The following is a 13,939-nucleotide window of genomic DNA, read 5'->3' as shown; positions in this document are numbered from 1 at the left end:
CCGGTCCTTTCGTTTCTCGGTCGACTTACACGACACCCTGTACATATTTCCTCGTTCCCGCCGCAAAATCGACAGAAATGTACCGCAAACTGCAATTTTTCCAACATCTTCTACATTTGCTTCAACCCTTCGAGAGTCTAATAAAATTACGAATTACGGTGGAACAGGTTTAGATTTTACGCGTATCCTTTTAACAGTGTGTGATCCGTTTCAGAGTCTAATAAAATTATGAATTGCGGTGAAAAAAATGCGCGTATCTTTTCAAAACACGGAATACATACGCGACAGTTGTGATAACAATATGTCGTCCATTTCTAACTTTCTAAGAGTCTCTCTCGAGTTAAACAGTTGGAAATTTCACGCTCTGCCCGGGCCTCACAAGGGATAAACTGTCGAAGGGTTACGCGCCTCCTGTGATTGCGCTAAAAGCGTGAAAATGCGTCAAATTTTTGTCCCTTTCCTTCTGTAATACGTGTTAATTACCTACGTCACTGTTAACTAAAATTACCACATGGTACAAATATCATTAACCCTTTGCAATCGAGCGGCCGACCGAGAAGCGACGTTAAATAATTCTCACTTGGTACATAATTAATCAAGACCGAGAGCAGATCTACGGGCCTCCGTAAAGTTCACCGTAGTGAAACAGTTTATTTCTACGTTGGTTTGAAAAAATTTCGAATCTTTCCTACAGCAAAATCACCTCCGAGTGCAAAGGGTCGGCTAGAGTTTTACAAATCTGAAGTTACACCGACACTTAAATTTCTTTCTTTCCATATTCAGTGCCCTCTTTTATATTTTTTCTATTTAATGCTTATTGGTGTAATTAAAGACAGAACGATTAGCCAACGTTTCTCCATACAAATTCTAAATTTATTTTCCTTCACTTCATGGGAAACATACCAATTCTTTTTTTTTTGAATTTCTAAGAGTTCCGAATTATCAAAGAATACGATCTGCTCGATCTTGATCATTCGCGAAGGATGTCACGTTTAATCGTTCCGCGAGAAGAAGCGTAATTGGAGGATTGAAGCGTTTAACGAAACGCCGACGATGCGCCGCAAGTTCAGAAATGATCAACATCGGTTCAAGAATTAAATAGACTGCGAGCACGAGTGAGACGCAAAAAGCACGATTTACCGCAAGGACATCGGATAACCGCAAGAAAAGTGACGAGTGATGACTGATGACTGATGACAGTAGAAAAACAAGTTCCGAGATCCTTTCCCTTCGATCGTCGAACGAGCACTGATAACAAGGATACGAGTGTTCTGCCTTCGACACACCGTATATTCTGACCTTACCGCAAACACACACACACACACAGAATTTTTACACTTTGACAGGTAAACTTTAAATATGACTGTATATCGTAATTTAAAAAGAAACAAGCAGAGAAAAAGGCAGCGGTGATTAAATTGTGTTAAATTCTATTGTCTAATGCCGATTTTATTACTCGACATTTACTTTCACTTCAATTCTATTAACTTTTTACGAGACAAATTGCCACAGGCCAGGGACAAAAAAAGCTGGTGTAAGATGAATCTTTCTGCTGGCTGTCTGCATCTTTTCGAATAGAATTATTTTACTTCCTTCTGCACAGTCTGTACACCCGGTGACTTCCCATTTTCTCGACGCGAATCAATCACCCGACCAACGTCTCCTGGCCCTTTGGATCCACGACGTTTAGCCTCCTTTTACGTAGCGACACGCCTGAATTAATTAGTAAAATTCTACCGCACGCCAGGAAATTTATCGCATTTTCTCTTAGTTGCGTCCGTTGAAACGTTTAAGCTTTGCTGAATTTGCGTTGGGAAACCTTGGACACACCTGTGGATCTCTCACCGCGCGGTGCTTCAAGTCACCGTGATAACAATGAAATCGAGGAAAGAATTTTACTGCAATTTTCTCTTGGATTTTTCTAATTTCAACGGTGCTCACACACACACACACGCGCGTGCACACACTTTCCCGCGCTCCTATCTATCCGAAGGGTTACCTACTACGAGAGAAGATAAAGGAGAAGAAAAAATGAATTCCTGGCAAGACAGAACTCTGGACAATTTCTGTGTGTGCGGGGTGAAAAAAACGAAGGTCGGTCGCATTTTTAGATTATCGTAGATTCATCATCGCGGGGCCGCGAAACAGCAGAGACGGATGACACGGTTGGTAAAAAGGAACGAGGAGGCTGCGTTTCTTCCGGCGAACGCGTCTTGAAATTGTCGACTGGCTTTACACGGGCCGCGACTAATCGGCCGACGACGCCTGACGCCGGGACGCCCCGCGTTCATGCCCATTCGCCACGGACTCTATTCCCGGACGGACCGCTTCTTCCCCCCTTTTTCCTTTCTTGCCATCTTCAAGGCGGCTCGTTTCTACAGTTCCGCGGGCTTCCGCGCGCCACTCTACACCCTTTCCTTTTTACTCCTATTATTGTCTTATAGAGGAGGAGCGAGGAGGGAGAGAGAGAGAGAGATGGTCCCTTTGATCGGCGGAACGATCGTTGCGGGATTTTCTGGAAATTCCATGGAGGATTTTCAACACCGAAATTGCGTAATTTTGAGGGGAGAGTGGAAAGTAGGAGTTTCTTTTCTGTGGAGTGTGACTTTTTTGGAATTGCTTTGTATGTGAAAAGGATTTGAGGAATTTGAGTGCAATTGCATAGGAGAATATTTATGTTCGATGCGTAATTTCTGTGGAATTGATTTACGTAGGGAACGGGGAAATTTCGGAAATTCCTGGGAATTGCAAGATTGCGGATTTGAAGAATATCGGTGGAATTTCACAGTAGAATTTGTAAACCGGGGAATTTTTATCTTGGAAGTGTAATTTCTTTGGAATTGATTTACGTAGAGAACGGGGAAATTTCGGAAATTCCTGGGAATTGCAAGATTGCGGATTGGAAGGATTTCGGTGGAATTTCACAGTATAATTTGTAAACGAGGGAATTTTTATCTTGGAAGTGTAATTTCTTTGGAATTGATTTACGTACAGAATGTTAAAATTTCGGAAATTTCAGTGGAATTGTACAATAGAATTTATAAACTAGAGAATGTTTATCTTCCAAGTGTAATTTCTTCGGAATTGTTTCACGTACAGAATGTTAAAATTTCGGAAATTCCTGGGAATTGTTAGATTACAGATTGGAAGAATTTCGGTGCAATTGCACAGTGGAATTTTGATCTTCGATGGAATTGTTTTACCTAGGAAGTATAGAAATTTGAATTGTAATATTGAGAATTTGAGGAATTCTCGTCCACCGACGTTGCGTGTAATTGTACAATAGGACGGAGAAATCTTTTTGAACTTTGTGCAAAAAATTCTGCAACGAAAACAAGGACTCCGAAATATCTGGACTCCCTTGCGAGAGTTCGTGTAGAGCACATTCCCATTCAGCAGGCTGTTTTCATTTAAAAGTAGAAATCGAACGTGGTGAATTTGCAAAATCACTACAGAAATTACATCTTTCATGAGACTAAGCGGTCGCGAGCGGCTAGTAATTACCAAACTTTCGAACCCTCCATTACCGCAAGGGGGTTGAGAGATTGCTGGTTTTGCTCTTCGACACGATTCCACAACGTGGACCAAGAAGACATACACTCTGTTTCTCTCTCTCTCTCTCTCTCTCTGTTTTTTAACGAAAGCAAAAAGGTGCAGAAAATACACGATCAATCTTTCGAAAATTAAACGAAATCCTAGGAATTTCTTTTTCTTTTTCTGGAGGCGAATTTAAAAGAAATTGAAGGTGCTTCTTGGAGGAATTCGAAAACGAATTGAATTCGACGGCGTGGAGCATGTTAAAGCTTGTTTCTACCGGTGAATCAAAAGGAAAAACGAAGAACTGTATTTTCACAGTAGTTTGACAAGTTGAACGGTCGGCGCCTTTTTAGGTTTCTCACCCCCTCCGTGGTAACACGTTGTTTTTGCCCTCCTCTTTTTGTTTTGAAAGGGCACCCGACCATCGGGCTGATCGACTTACAAATCTACGAGCAGTTTCTTCTCGTTTTGCTCTTTCATCTTCGCCGACCAACATTTTCGAGTGACCCCAACGATGGACCACCGTCGATACTACAACTTTCATTTGTCTTGCCGGAATAACACCCCCGAAAAACCGTGAGAATTCTCGATATTTGTTATTTTAAATACAGCAAAGAATACAATTGTCGAAAGTTTCTTTATTATTAGACGAAGGAGAATTAATTTGAAATTGTTCTTAAATAAATCTTGGTAGACATGTTCGTCCTATTCAAGGCTCTTAATCGAATTTTGCAACTCACTGCTTCCAAGCTTTTCCCCCTCCGTTCAATTTCTCTCAGTTCTAATTAATATTTCTCACCTTAACTCGGTATCCACTTCACAGACCATTTTACGAAATTAAAGAAATTTGAAAAGATGGAAGATATTCTCTTGAACGGAAACAAGTATTCCAAATTTTCAAATGAAACTATATAGAACACAATTGTTGAAAGTTTCTTTATTAATAGACGAAGTAGAATCCATCTTCATGGACCATTTTACGAAATTCTCCATCTAATCCTACAACTCACTGCTTCCAAATTTTCTAATTTCAAAAATCTTCTAACCACAACTTGTAAGTTTTTCCCCCTCCGTTTAATTTCTTTCAACTCTAAGTAGGTAATATTCTTCACCTTTACTTGGTATCCTCTTCATGGGTCATTTAATGAAATTGAAGAAATTTTGAAAAATTGAATGGAATTCTGCAACTCGGTACTTCCAAACCTCGAAATTCTCAATAAATCTTCCAGCTGTTTCCCCCTCTATCCAATTTCCCTCAATTCCACCACTCCCAATTAAACTTCTTCGCTTCACTCACCCCTGAAATTCCACGAAAATCCCAAGCTACCAAAACCTCCAACCAATAAATCACCCACTCGTCCCTCGTTCAAATCTCCAACCTGAACTCGATTGCGCTTATCAAATTTCAATTACCCGAGCCATAGGGCTCGTTCGATCGGCGGTGAAAAATTTCACCGCGCCGCGAAAGCAAAAGAAGAGAAGAGAAGAGAGGCACAGTGGGAGGGAGAGGAAGAAATGGAAAAAGAAGGCGAAGGAGTTAGCAGAGAGCGCGTTCAACCCGTGTGCCTTTCGTGTGCGCACCCGCTCCGATACCGCCTATCGAACGTTTCGGACGTGCACGTGGGCATGTACCGGGCGGCGAGGAAATTACAGAGCCGCGCTTCGCTACCGACTGTTCGCGGCGGCTCACGAGAACCGGTAATTTCGAAGATCGAGAAACGCGGGGCTGATTAATGCGCGACCATTTAATTTATTCATTCACCGTTTCGAGATCCTGCACGGATCCTTGGTGGTCTCTTAACCGAGCAGGCTACCAGCTGATGGGGCGTGTCGACGCTAACATGTATCCTTCACTCTTCGACACACTATGTTCCATCGCGATCTTCCTATTTCTCAAACCGTTCACCGCTATTACATAGTGTTTTGCGCCACTTTCTACGCGCTCTTATAATGTCGAATTAGATGTAAAAGCTGAATTAGCTTCTCTATGTCTGTGCACTTATGTGTATTATTAAGGAAGTGGGTCGTGGTTATTAGAATTTTTTAAATGTTCCTTTGCTTTTCTAAAAAGATACACTCTACAGGCTGTGTGCGCGTGCGTGCATCGAGGGGAATTGAAGGAAGCGAGGATTTTAATTTATGGCTTTATTAAAGGGGCAGGTTGGCCTCTCTGGGTCAGGAAATCAAGGATCTCTTCGTGTTGATAAATAATTTTGGGTGTTGCGGAGTGGGGAGGTTGGGTGTTCATTCCGGAAATTGGTAATTCTATCGATCCGATGTGGATTATGCATCCGCAAGAATTACTGCGGTAACTGAAAAATTGTTTTCTTCCCTTCGAAACTCTGCTGTTTTTTCTGTGAAAGGTGTCAGGTCTTCGAGATTCAATTCGGGTTCCCGTAGAAGGATTCTCGAAGGTTTCATCTCGGAAATTGAGGAGGGGGAAAAATATGAAACGTAGAAAAACGGTTTTGCACGGCAACTAAGAAACAGTTTTTCGAATCCTCCGCGATGATTAAAGAGTCCCGGTAAGAAAGTTTCAGGTTGGAGCGCGAATTAACTGCGAACTACATTGCTAAGCTCCGCTTTTGATCCCCTTCGTAATTTCCTGCGCGGTAATTTTCCCTCGAGTTCGAATGTTACATTCTCCGCAGGAAGCTGTTACCTTAATGGTCGCTTTTATCGCGGACACTTTGTTTTTCTTCGTTTAACCCCTCAAACCTGGTACAACCGCGAATTCTTCGCCCACGATCGGTGAAACGCGGCGTGAAAATTTGATAAAACGATACACGCGCGATAAAATTCTGCCGTGCGACGCACGCGACCACTTGATTCTCGGCCGAGCTGAAATCGCGTTCCGCTTTGCGGGCAAATTGCCTCAGCTGCCAGGTATTACAATTCTCCGGAAAGAAACGGTAAATGAAAAATCGAAATTGCGGAAAATAATTGAAGCTTAGGCTTGTGAAAAGTAAATTTCCATGTATTTTCTTAGCAAATAACCAAATTGCCTCAGTTTCCAAGTATTACTCACGGAATTAAAAATTCTCAAGAAAGAAACAGAAGAGAGAAATCAAAATTGCGAGAAATAATTGAAGCTTAGGCTTGTGAAAAGTAAATGTCGATATATTTTCTTAACAAACTAAATTACCTCAGTTTCTAAATACTACTCAGGAAATAAAAAATTCTGTAGATAGAAACAGCGGAGAAAAATCAAAACTGCGAAAAATAAACTTGTAAAAAATAAATTTCGATATATTTCCTTAACAAGTAACATTTTGGTACGCTAAAAGATTATTTCCCTGAAACTCTTACGTCCAGCGTTAAATAAACAATTGATTTTCGAAAATTTCACCGAGAGGATTTTCTGAAAAATTCCAGGCTGTATATTCGGCTGGCAAGTATTTCGATAAACACGAGGAATAAGGTGTTATTTGCGAAGAGAATTAGGGAATGCAAAAAGGGCCGGCCGATTCAATTTTGAGAGGCCTCGCATAACGAGAGAGCCCCGAGGACCAAATTATGAGCCGATGTTGTTATAATCTAATTTTCCACGGTGGCGCTGTTACGGGAATATTTGCGAGAGGCTAATTCACTGATTCAGCTGGATCATCAATCTTGGTCAGGCCGGCTGGGAAGAGACACCGGGAGACCGGGGTGTGCTCTCGATCGAGGGAGTTTTTGTCAGGCCGATCGGAGAGGAACAGACCGTGTTAATATGCAATTTTACTCCTTAAAAATTATTCCACCCAGCTTGCAATCTAAGAAAACTTGCGCACTTCCAACTCGAAACTTTGACAAAATTTATCCAATAAATTCTGAAGCACTGTGTTACTCTTGTAATTGCTTAACACCGATATTAATACGCAATTCTACTCGTCAAAAATTACTCTACCCAGCTTGCAATCTCAGAAAACTTGCGCACTTCAAACTGGAAACTTTGACAAAATCGATTCAATAAATTCTCAGACACTGTGCTACTCTTGTAATTAACCCTCTGCCTTCCGAGCGTTTCTTTCACTTCTCACCTTTGCAGTGAAACTTTCGAAAATCCAAAATTTTCTTTTCAGAAGAGAAACTTCGAAATCTTTATGAAATTGTTTATTTTCATTTCTTCCGTTAATTCACTTAGTTTTAATATAAACGAGACTTGAACGAAGCTATGACATGTATAGCAGAGTGTTAATAATTGCTTGACACCGACCTTAGTATGCAATTTTACTCGTAAAAAATTACTCTACCCAGCTCGCAATCTAAGAAAACTTGCGCACTTCCAACTCGAAACTTTTGACAAAATTTATTCTGGGACACTGCGTTACTCTTGTAATTGATAATTGCTTAACAGCAATCCTCGCGATTCAATCAATTCCCACGATAAATCTTATCATCTGCGCATAATACATCGTACAAAATGCATAGTTTGAGTATTTAATATTAAGTGTGTATAAGAGCAGGTATCCATCGAATAATGTGGAACAGATCAAAATACAGATATCAAAAATGTAACTGAAAATAATTCGAAGGACAGGGAACAATGCTTCAGCCTCATTAACGTGCAAAACAGATATTAACGAAACGAGCCACGCGAAAGAAACGGCAACGCGAAATGGCGTCCACCGTGTCGAATGTGTTAATAGGAAATCGCCAATTTGCACCACAATTTTCGATCGAACGAAGAAAGAAAAACACGTGAAATTCGTTGAAATAAGGACTCACCGTCGCCAAGCTTAGCCTCATCTTCAGGATCACGACCTCTGAGCAGCCTGGAGATCGCGGAGACACTGGGAGCACTTGTTCTGTCGCAGATCCCCTCTTTGATCAACCTGTCTCGTATTTCCCACGAGAAAATACCCGGATTGTCGCGTTTGTACTCTTCGATCCTCGCCTCGACTTCCGGCGTGGCTACTCTAGGCTTGCTGCCACCGATCACACCCGGCCTAATACTTCCGGTCTCTTGGTACCGGTTCAGAATCTTCGAGACGCATCCGTGAGACACCCTCAATTGTCTGTTTCAAATAAAAATTACGAAACTGGAGTTAATTCGTCGATCGAGTGATTTTTTTCAAGATTTTCTTATCGTTGTTACTACTTTTACCTGGAAATGACGCACGGTCTGACACCGGCAGCAGCCATCTCGACGATTTTCAGACGAATATGATTCGGCAGCGGTCGTCCATTTATGAAAACACCGCCGAGCTGATTGACGCGTCCCTGACCTGGTATCGATCCCAAATCTGCGACAAAGAACGTTTAGAAAATTAGGAGAATGATCAAGTATTCACTGTTGACTACACTTTCGCTTCAGAGTTCTGCGAAAACTTGCAATTCTTTCTCCAAAGGCACAAATTAATTTTTGCCGAAGAAACGATTCTAAGCTACTCGTTGGATTGAAGCCTACGTTTGTAAAAAATAACAGCGTGAACTGTTTCCTGTATGTTTCACAACTAGTCTGGGTTTATTTAAAAGTGCTGCAAAGAGTTGGGAAGAAAGTGTTATAGAAAAATGAACACCTAGTGTCAATTTTTCTGTTACAATTGTGCTTCCTGTCGGGCAGGATTCTCCGATCGAATTCTTGCGTTGAGAGAATCAGGCGAGAGAACAGTTATACTCGGTGTAGAATAAAGAGAAACTCGTGGATGTGTGTATCTATCGTTCCACCTTCACCTCGCGGTATTTCCTGCGTGTTCGACGAGGAGGAAACAGGACGAAAGGGGAATGAGCGCGAGGAGGCAGAAAAGAAGAGAGGAAACCGATGGAAGAAGGAGTTACAGTAGGCTGGCGCGCGTACAATAATCCCATAAATAACGATAAGACCAATGAATCTAAGGGGTTTACGACGCACAACGCTGATAGCGTATAATTTGTCTGGTTCTCTGTAATCTACGCTGCACGATCGCGATCGGAAGCAACTATTTGCATTGCGATTTCTTCTCGTTGGAAACAGCATTAACCTGTGGCTTCGAACTCATCTCTGAGAAAAATTGGTCTCTCGAAATCTTCCTGTCTTCGGGAGATACCGAGATTCGTTTTTCACTGGCTCTCTGAATTTTGTAAATGGAGAGATTCTTCGGCCTCTTCTTTGCCAAGTGTTCGTGGCGGAGATGGTCGATCTTATGAAATTTCCAGATTTCTTAGCTTCCAAATTTCTTAATACCCAAGTTTTTTAGTTCCCAAATTTCTTAGATCCCAAATTTCTTAGATCCCAAATTTCTTAGATCCCAAATTTCTTAGATCCCAAATTTCTTAAATCCCAAATTTCTTAGATCCCAAATTTCTTAGATCCCAAATTTCTTAGATCCCAAATTTCTTAGTTTCCAAATTTCTTAATTCCCAAATGTCTTAATTCGCAAATATCTTAGTTTCCTAATTTCTCAGTCTCCCAATTCAAAATTCTCCCACCAAAGTACCCCTTTCCCCGTCAAAATGTCCTCCAGGTGTCTCGACACTCTCCAAACCTCAATTTTCCACCGTCACTCATCCGGAAAACGATCAATTTTCCCACCGTTAAAGTAAACTTCACCCAGCTCAGACCTAGATCTACTTTCAACAGGCGAACAATTTTTCCCTGTCCTCGGGAGCCTTGAATCGAAAGCTAAAAACACGCCTGTTAATTCGAACGTAACATACTCTTTGTTTCTTTCGAGCACCCACGTCTAAAGCAGCGGCGAATATTACGGCAACGGCGGATCGATCGCGATCGAATCGGGCGGGTGAGTCATTTTTCTGACACAGTAACGAGAGGAAAAACTAGGTGGGCAATGACGATCGCCGATGCGAGACGCACATCGCTCGAGAAAAACCAGAATTTATCATTCTTGTTGTCGCTCGCTTAATATCCCAAGATCCACTCACTTCGCAATTATCCACCAGATTTGAAAAAATCTTCACACGCTTCAGTAGACACTTCCAGTGTAATTACATTTTTCTTCCATTCGCATTACCAATGACTTTTTCTCCAATTTCAAATTTTTTCCAATAAAACGTTCTCCACGTCTACGAATTCCATCGATTTCCACGTTCCCCGGGATTCCAACTAAAACAAACCTCTCGAAATTCCAAATCACAGACAGTTATCCTCTGTGAAATTCGAAAAAAAAAAAAGAAAGAGAACACGGTGAAACAAAAGGGGGTCGCGTTTAGAAGCGGAGGCCACTCGTTGTCGAGAAACGAAACGCTCGATTTTCCTCGCTTTCGATTTTTTCCGTCGCGCTAGAAATTCGCGGGTTTTTCGGGGTGCGATATCGCTGGTGTGCAAACCGCAATCCTTCCATGCGGAAAACCGGCGACGAAAAAAAAAACACACCGTTTAACAATGTTGCTGATTAGAAATTTGCCCGTGTTTCCCACGGTGCGGTGTGTCGTATCCTCGGAGAATCGCGTCACCTTGACGAGGGAAGAACTGACGGAATCGGCGACGTTCACGTAACGAACGGACGATCGAGGAAGGAAAAATGCCTGGAAACTGGGAGAGAAGAAAAAAAAAACGAAAAAAGAAACGGCGAAAGAGCGACGGTTTCGATTGCGCAGAATCGGTTGCGTAAGTTCTCTCTTATGCGCCGCGGAGTGCGCTCGACGGTCGAAAAACGTGGAACGGAACGGCGGTTTTTCCGTGGAGAACCGTCGCGAGTTCGAAGAGGGATGAAAAAACTGCTTGCTGTTAATTATTTCGCTAATTGGATCGATTTCACCTGTATCTCTATACCTTTAAGTGAATTCTAACTGTTATCAAATAACAAAAAAAAAGAAGTGAAAATTCACACGTGTGTGATCTACTTTTAATCGTAGCCACGATTATTACGCAATTTCTCGAGAATTCAGCGCGTAATCTCTAAGAACGATTTTTAGAAAACTTGGTAAACGTTCTCTCGAGTTCTCCGGCACAAATGAGGAGCACTTTTTACTCCAGTAAAATCTCTCGTTGAGATCCTCTAAATTTCCCCAATCACAACTTGCAATTTCAGCCTCGGATTCCACCGTATTCTCGTTAATAATTGCGAAATCTCGTTGCTATAGTTTCGAGCCGTGAAACGAGAAGAGAAATCGAGAAAAACTCTCGAAGGAGCTGCGATGAGAACGAACGGCGCGTTCGATTCCGTTGAAATCGTCGCAGCAATTAATTTTCAATAAAGGAAGCTAAACTTCCTAGGTATTAATCGCAACGGAGTGTAGGCTCTCGTAGGCTTTTACTTCTCACGGCTCGCGCGCCGCGGCTCGTTTCAACATTCTCTCGTAAAGTAATTAACGATCGTCGATGCAAACGGACGCGTAATTGCGAAAACGCATCCGCAACATTATCAATCTTCCAGGAATATTTAATTACACGTGTTCGAGCAGTGTTAAACGCTACCATTTTGCATACTAGCCGAGGATAGAATTCGGTGAATAATTGTTGCATGCAATTAAACGCTGCGCGACCAATGCGTAATCCTGGACAGTGACAAATGATCGCAGGTGGATTCTGCGTGTGTGTCTGTTTAAGCGTGTATAAACAACAAAACAAGAATGCAGCATTAACAACACGGCTTCATTTGGAATCGGTATTGCACGTCTGCCACTGAGAAATTCAATTGTTATCTACACGTGAAATATGTTTGTCTGCGTGTGTGATCGATTGAATTAAACACAGCTACCGAATCTATCGCTCGACAATTGCAATTTGCAGAAAATTGTCGCTTCTTCCGAAGATGCATCTAGTTTGTGATTTTGTTGTTTTTTTTCGTGCCTCGTTAGGTGAACATGATTAAGGAGGAATTAATCGGAGGTGCCTTTTTTCAGGCTTGATTTTATTATCAGGCAGTTAAATTAGAGGCGGACTGCAACACGGAGGAATTGTGAAATTTACGAGGCCATAAACGAGGGACGGAAAGTCTATTTCCGAGAGGAGAGCCGCTCGTGAAGCCCTCGATTTTCCGGGCAGAAGGCCGACAATGCTGAACAAGTTTGACAATTACACGGTCCATTTTCGATTTCTCGAATAGCAACTGGGAAGAAACCTCTGGTCGATCTTAAACAACTTTCTAATTATCTTACATACCGCGGACAGAAATTTGAACTCCTCTCTTTCTGCGTGGAAAACAAGATTGTATTGAAAATTCGTGCGCAAAGAGCAGAAGAGCTTCGACTTTAAATTCAACTTTTTAACAAATTTACCAAACTTCTGTGCTAATCCTAGCTAAATTAATTCATAATTTCAACGGAAAGATTCGATCAAGGATGATCAAACACGACTTGAAACTGCAATTTTCGGTGCTAAACGTTCGGGTATCGTTCGAGAATGGTCAGACAATCGGGAGATTTTTTCAGTGGCCGGAGGCGTGCAAAGTCGAAAAGCGAGTACGCAGGATTGGAGAGCGACGGCAAAAGCCCCTCGAAAAATATATTTCATTATTTATGACGGTCATTAATGGTAATGTTCCGGTGTTCTCGGGCCAGGTAAGGTTATATATCAATGCCCCGTTTAAGATCTCTCAGGATATCGAAATCTGCCAAGACTTCTCTGCCACCGGGCCAGTTGTAAAAGTTCGATCCTCGAATAAGGCTCGACGGAAGATTGCACAATGCTAATACGAATCTGCTCTTCCGCCGCATCTTTTCTTTCTTCTTTTTTTACTTTCTAACAGCTGCAGCAACCGACTTTCCACACTTATCGCACTTTTCTCCTGGTTCGCTCAGGTAAAAGTGCGATAATTACTTGACACGTTAGATTTGCTACCGTGTCGTTCGTAACAAATGATACACTGTTCTCCGATATTTTGTTCTTTACCAATTTTTCTCGAAATTTCTAACTTTGACAACTGTTTCTTCAAAGGTCTTCTAACTCGTGGATTCTCCCTGAATTGCAGTGTCAAAATTCATCCCTAACTCTTTCAATTGCCTACGCTAAGATGTAAAATAGTTTCCTCTTCCTTGCACAGGAGTGTAGTTAATAAAAATGCTGGAAGACAGATGAAGCTCTTACCTTGAAAGGGGTATCCAGTGAAGCAAGGTCGCATCATCGAGAAGTTAGTGGTCACCGTCATCTCAGCGCGGGCCGCGCCACCAGTCTTCCTCTCACAAAACGCCACAAAAGCTCTCTTTTCACACCACTGTTCCTGCCAGTTCAGCAGCTTCACCAACGACGAAAATTCCAAAAGAGGAGAAAGAAACCCTCCAATATCACGGGAGCTATGTACAATATATCACTATTCCCCTTTTCTCTGCCAGACCAGTCTCTGACGAACAGTTCGAGTACGACGAATCGACGAACGACACACGGTGTATTCCACAGTGAATCCTCTCTATCCCTTCGAATTTTCTTCCCCCAGGGAAAAACTGCGCAACTGTCACTTTGGTGTAGTCTCTGTTATCACTGTTTCCACCGCGTCGATCAGGACGAGAAGTTCTGCACACGATCCAACCTCTCTACGAT

General features: G+C 42.0%; 1 protein-coding gene across 1 annotated transcript in view; it reads right to left on the bottom strand.

The window, feature by feature from the left end:
* LOC108579588 (protein gooseberry-like) overlaps positions 1-13,550 on the bottom strand; it is a 16,615-nt gene extending 3,065 nt beyond the window's left edge. Inside the window, exons 1-3 of the mRNA XM_017943162.1 lie at positions 13,490-13,550; positions 8,627-8,765; positions 8,248-8,537 (exon numbers count right to left, since the gene is read on the bottom strand). Of these exons, the coding sequence (XP_017798651.1) occupies positions 8,248-8,537; positions 8,627-8,765; positions 13,490-13,550 (490 nt within the window). The remainder of the gene's footprint in view (positions 1-8,247; positions 8,538-8,626; positions 8,766-13,489) is intronic.
* Between the last annotated feature and the right edge of the window lie 389 nt (positions 13,551-13,939).

The sequence above is a fragment of the Habropoda laboriosa genome, unplaced genomic scaffold (genome assembly GCF_001263275.1).
Source record: "Habropoda laboriosa isolate 0110345459 unplaced genomic scaffold, ASM126327v1 scaffold33, whole genome shotgun sequence".
In the NCBI taxonomy this organism is placed as follows: Eukaryota; Metazoa; Arthropoda; class Insecta; order Hymenoptera; family Apidae; genus Habropoda; species Habropoda laboriosa.
Note: the sequence above shows the minus strand (reverse complement) of the source record. Positions and strands in the feature narration are given on the sequence as shown.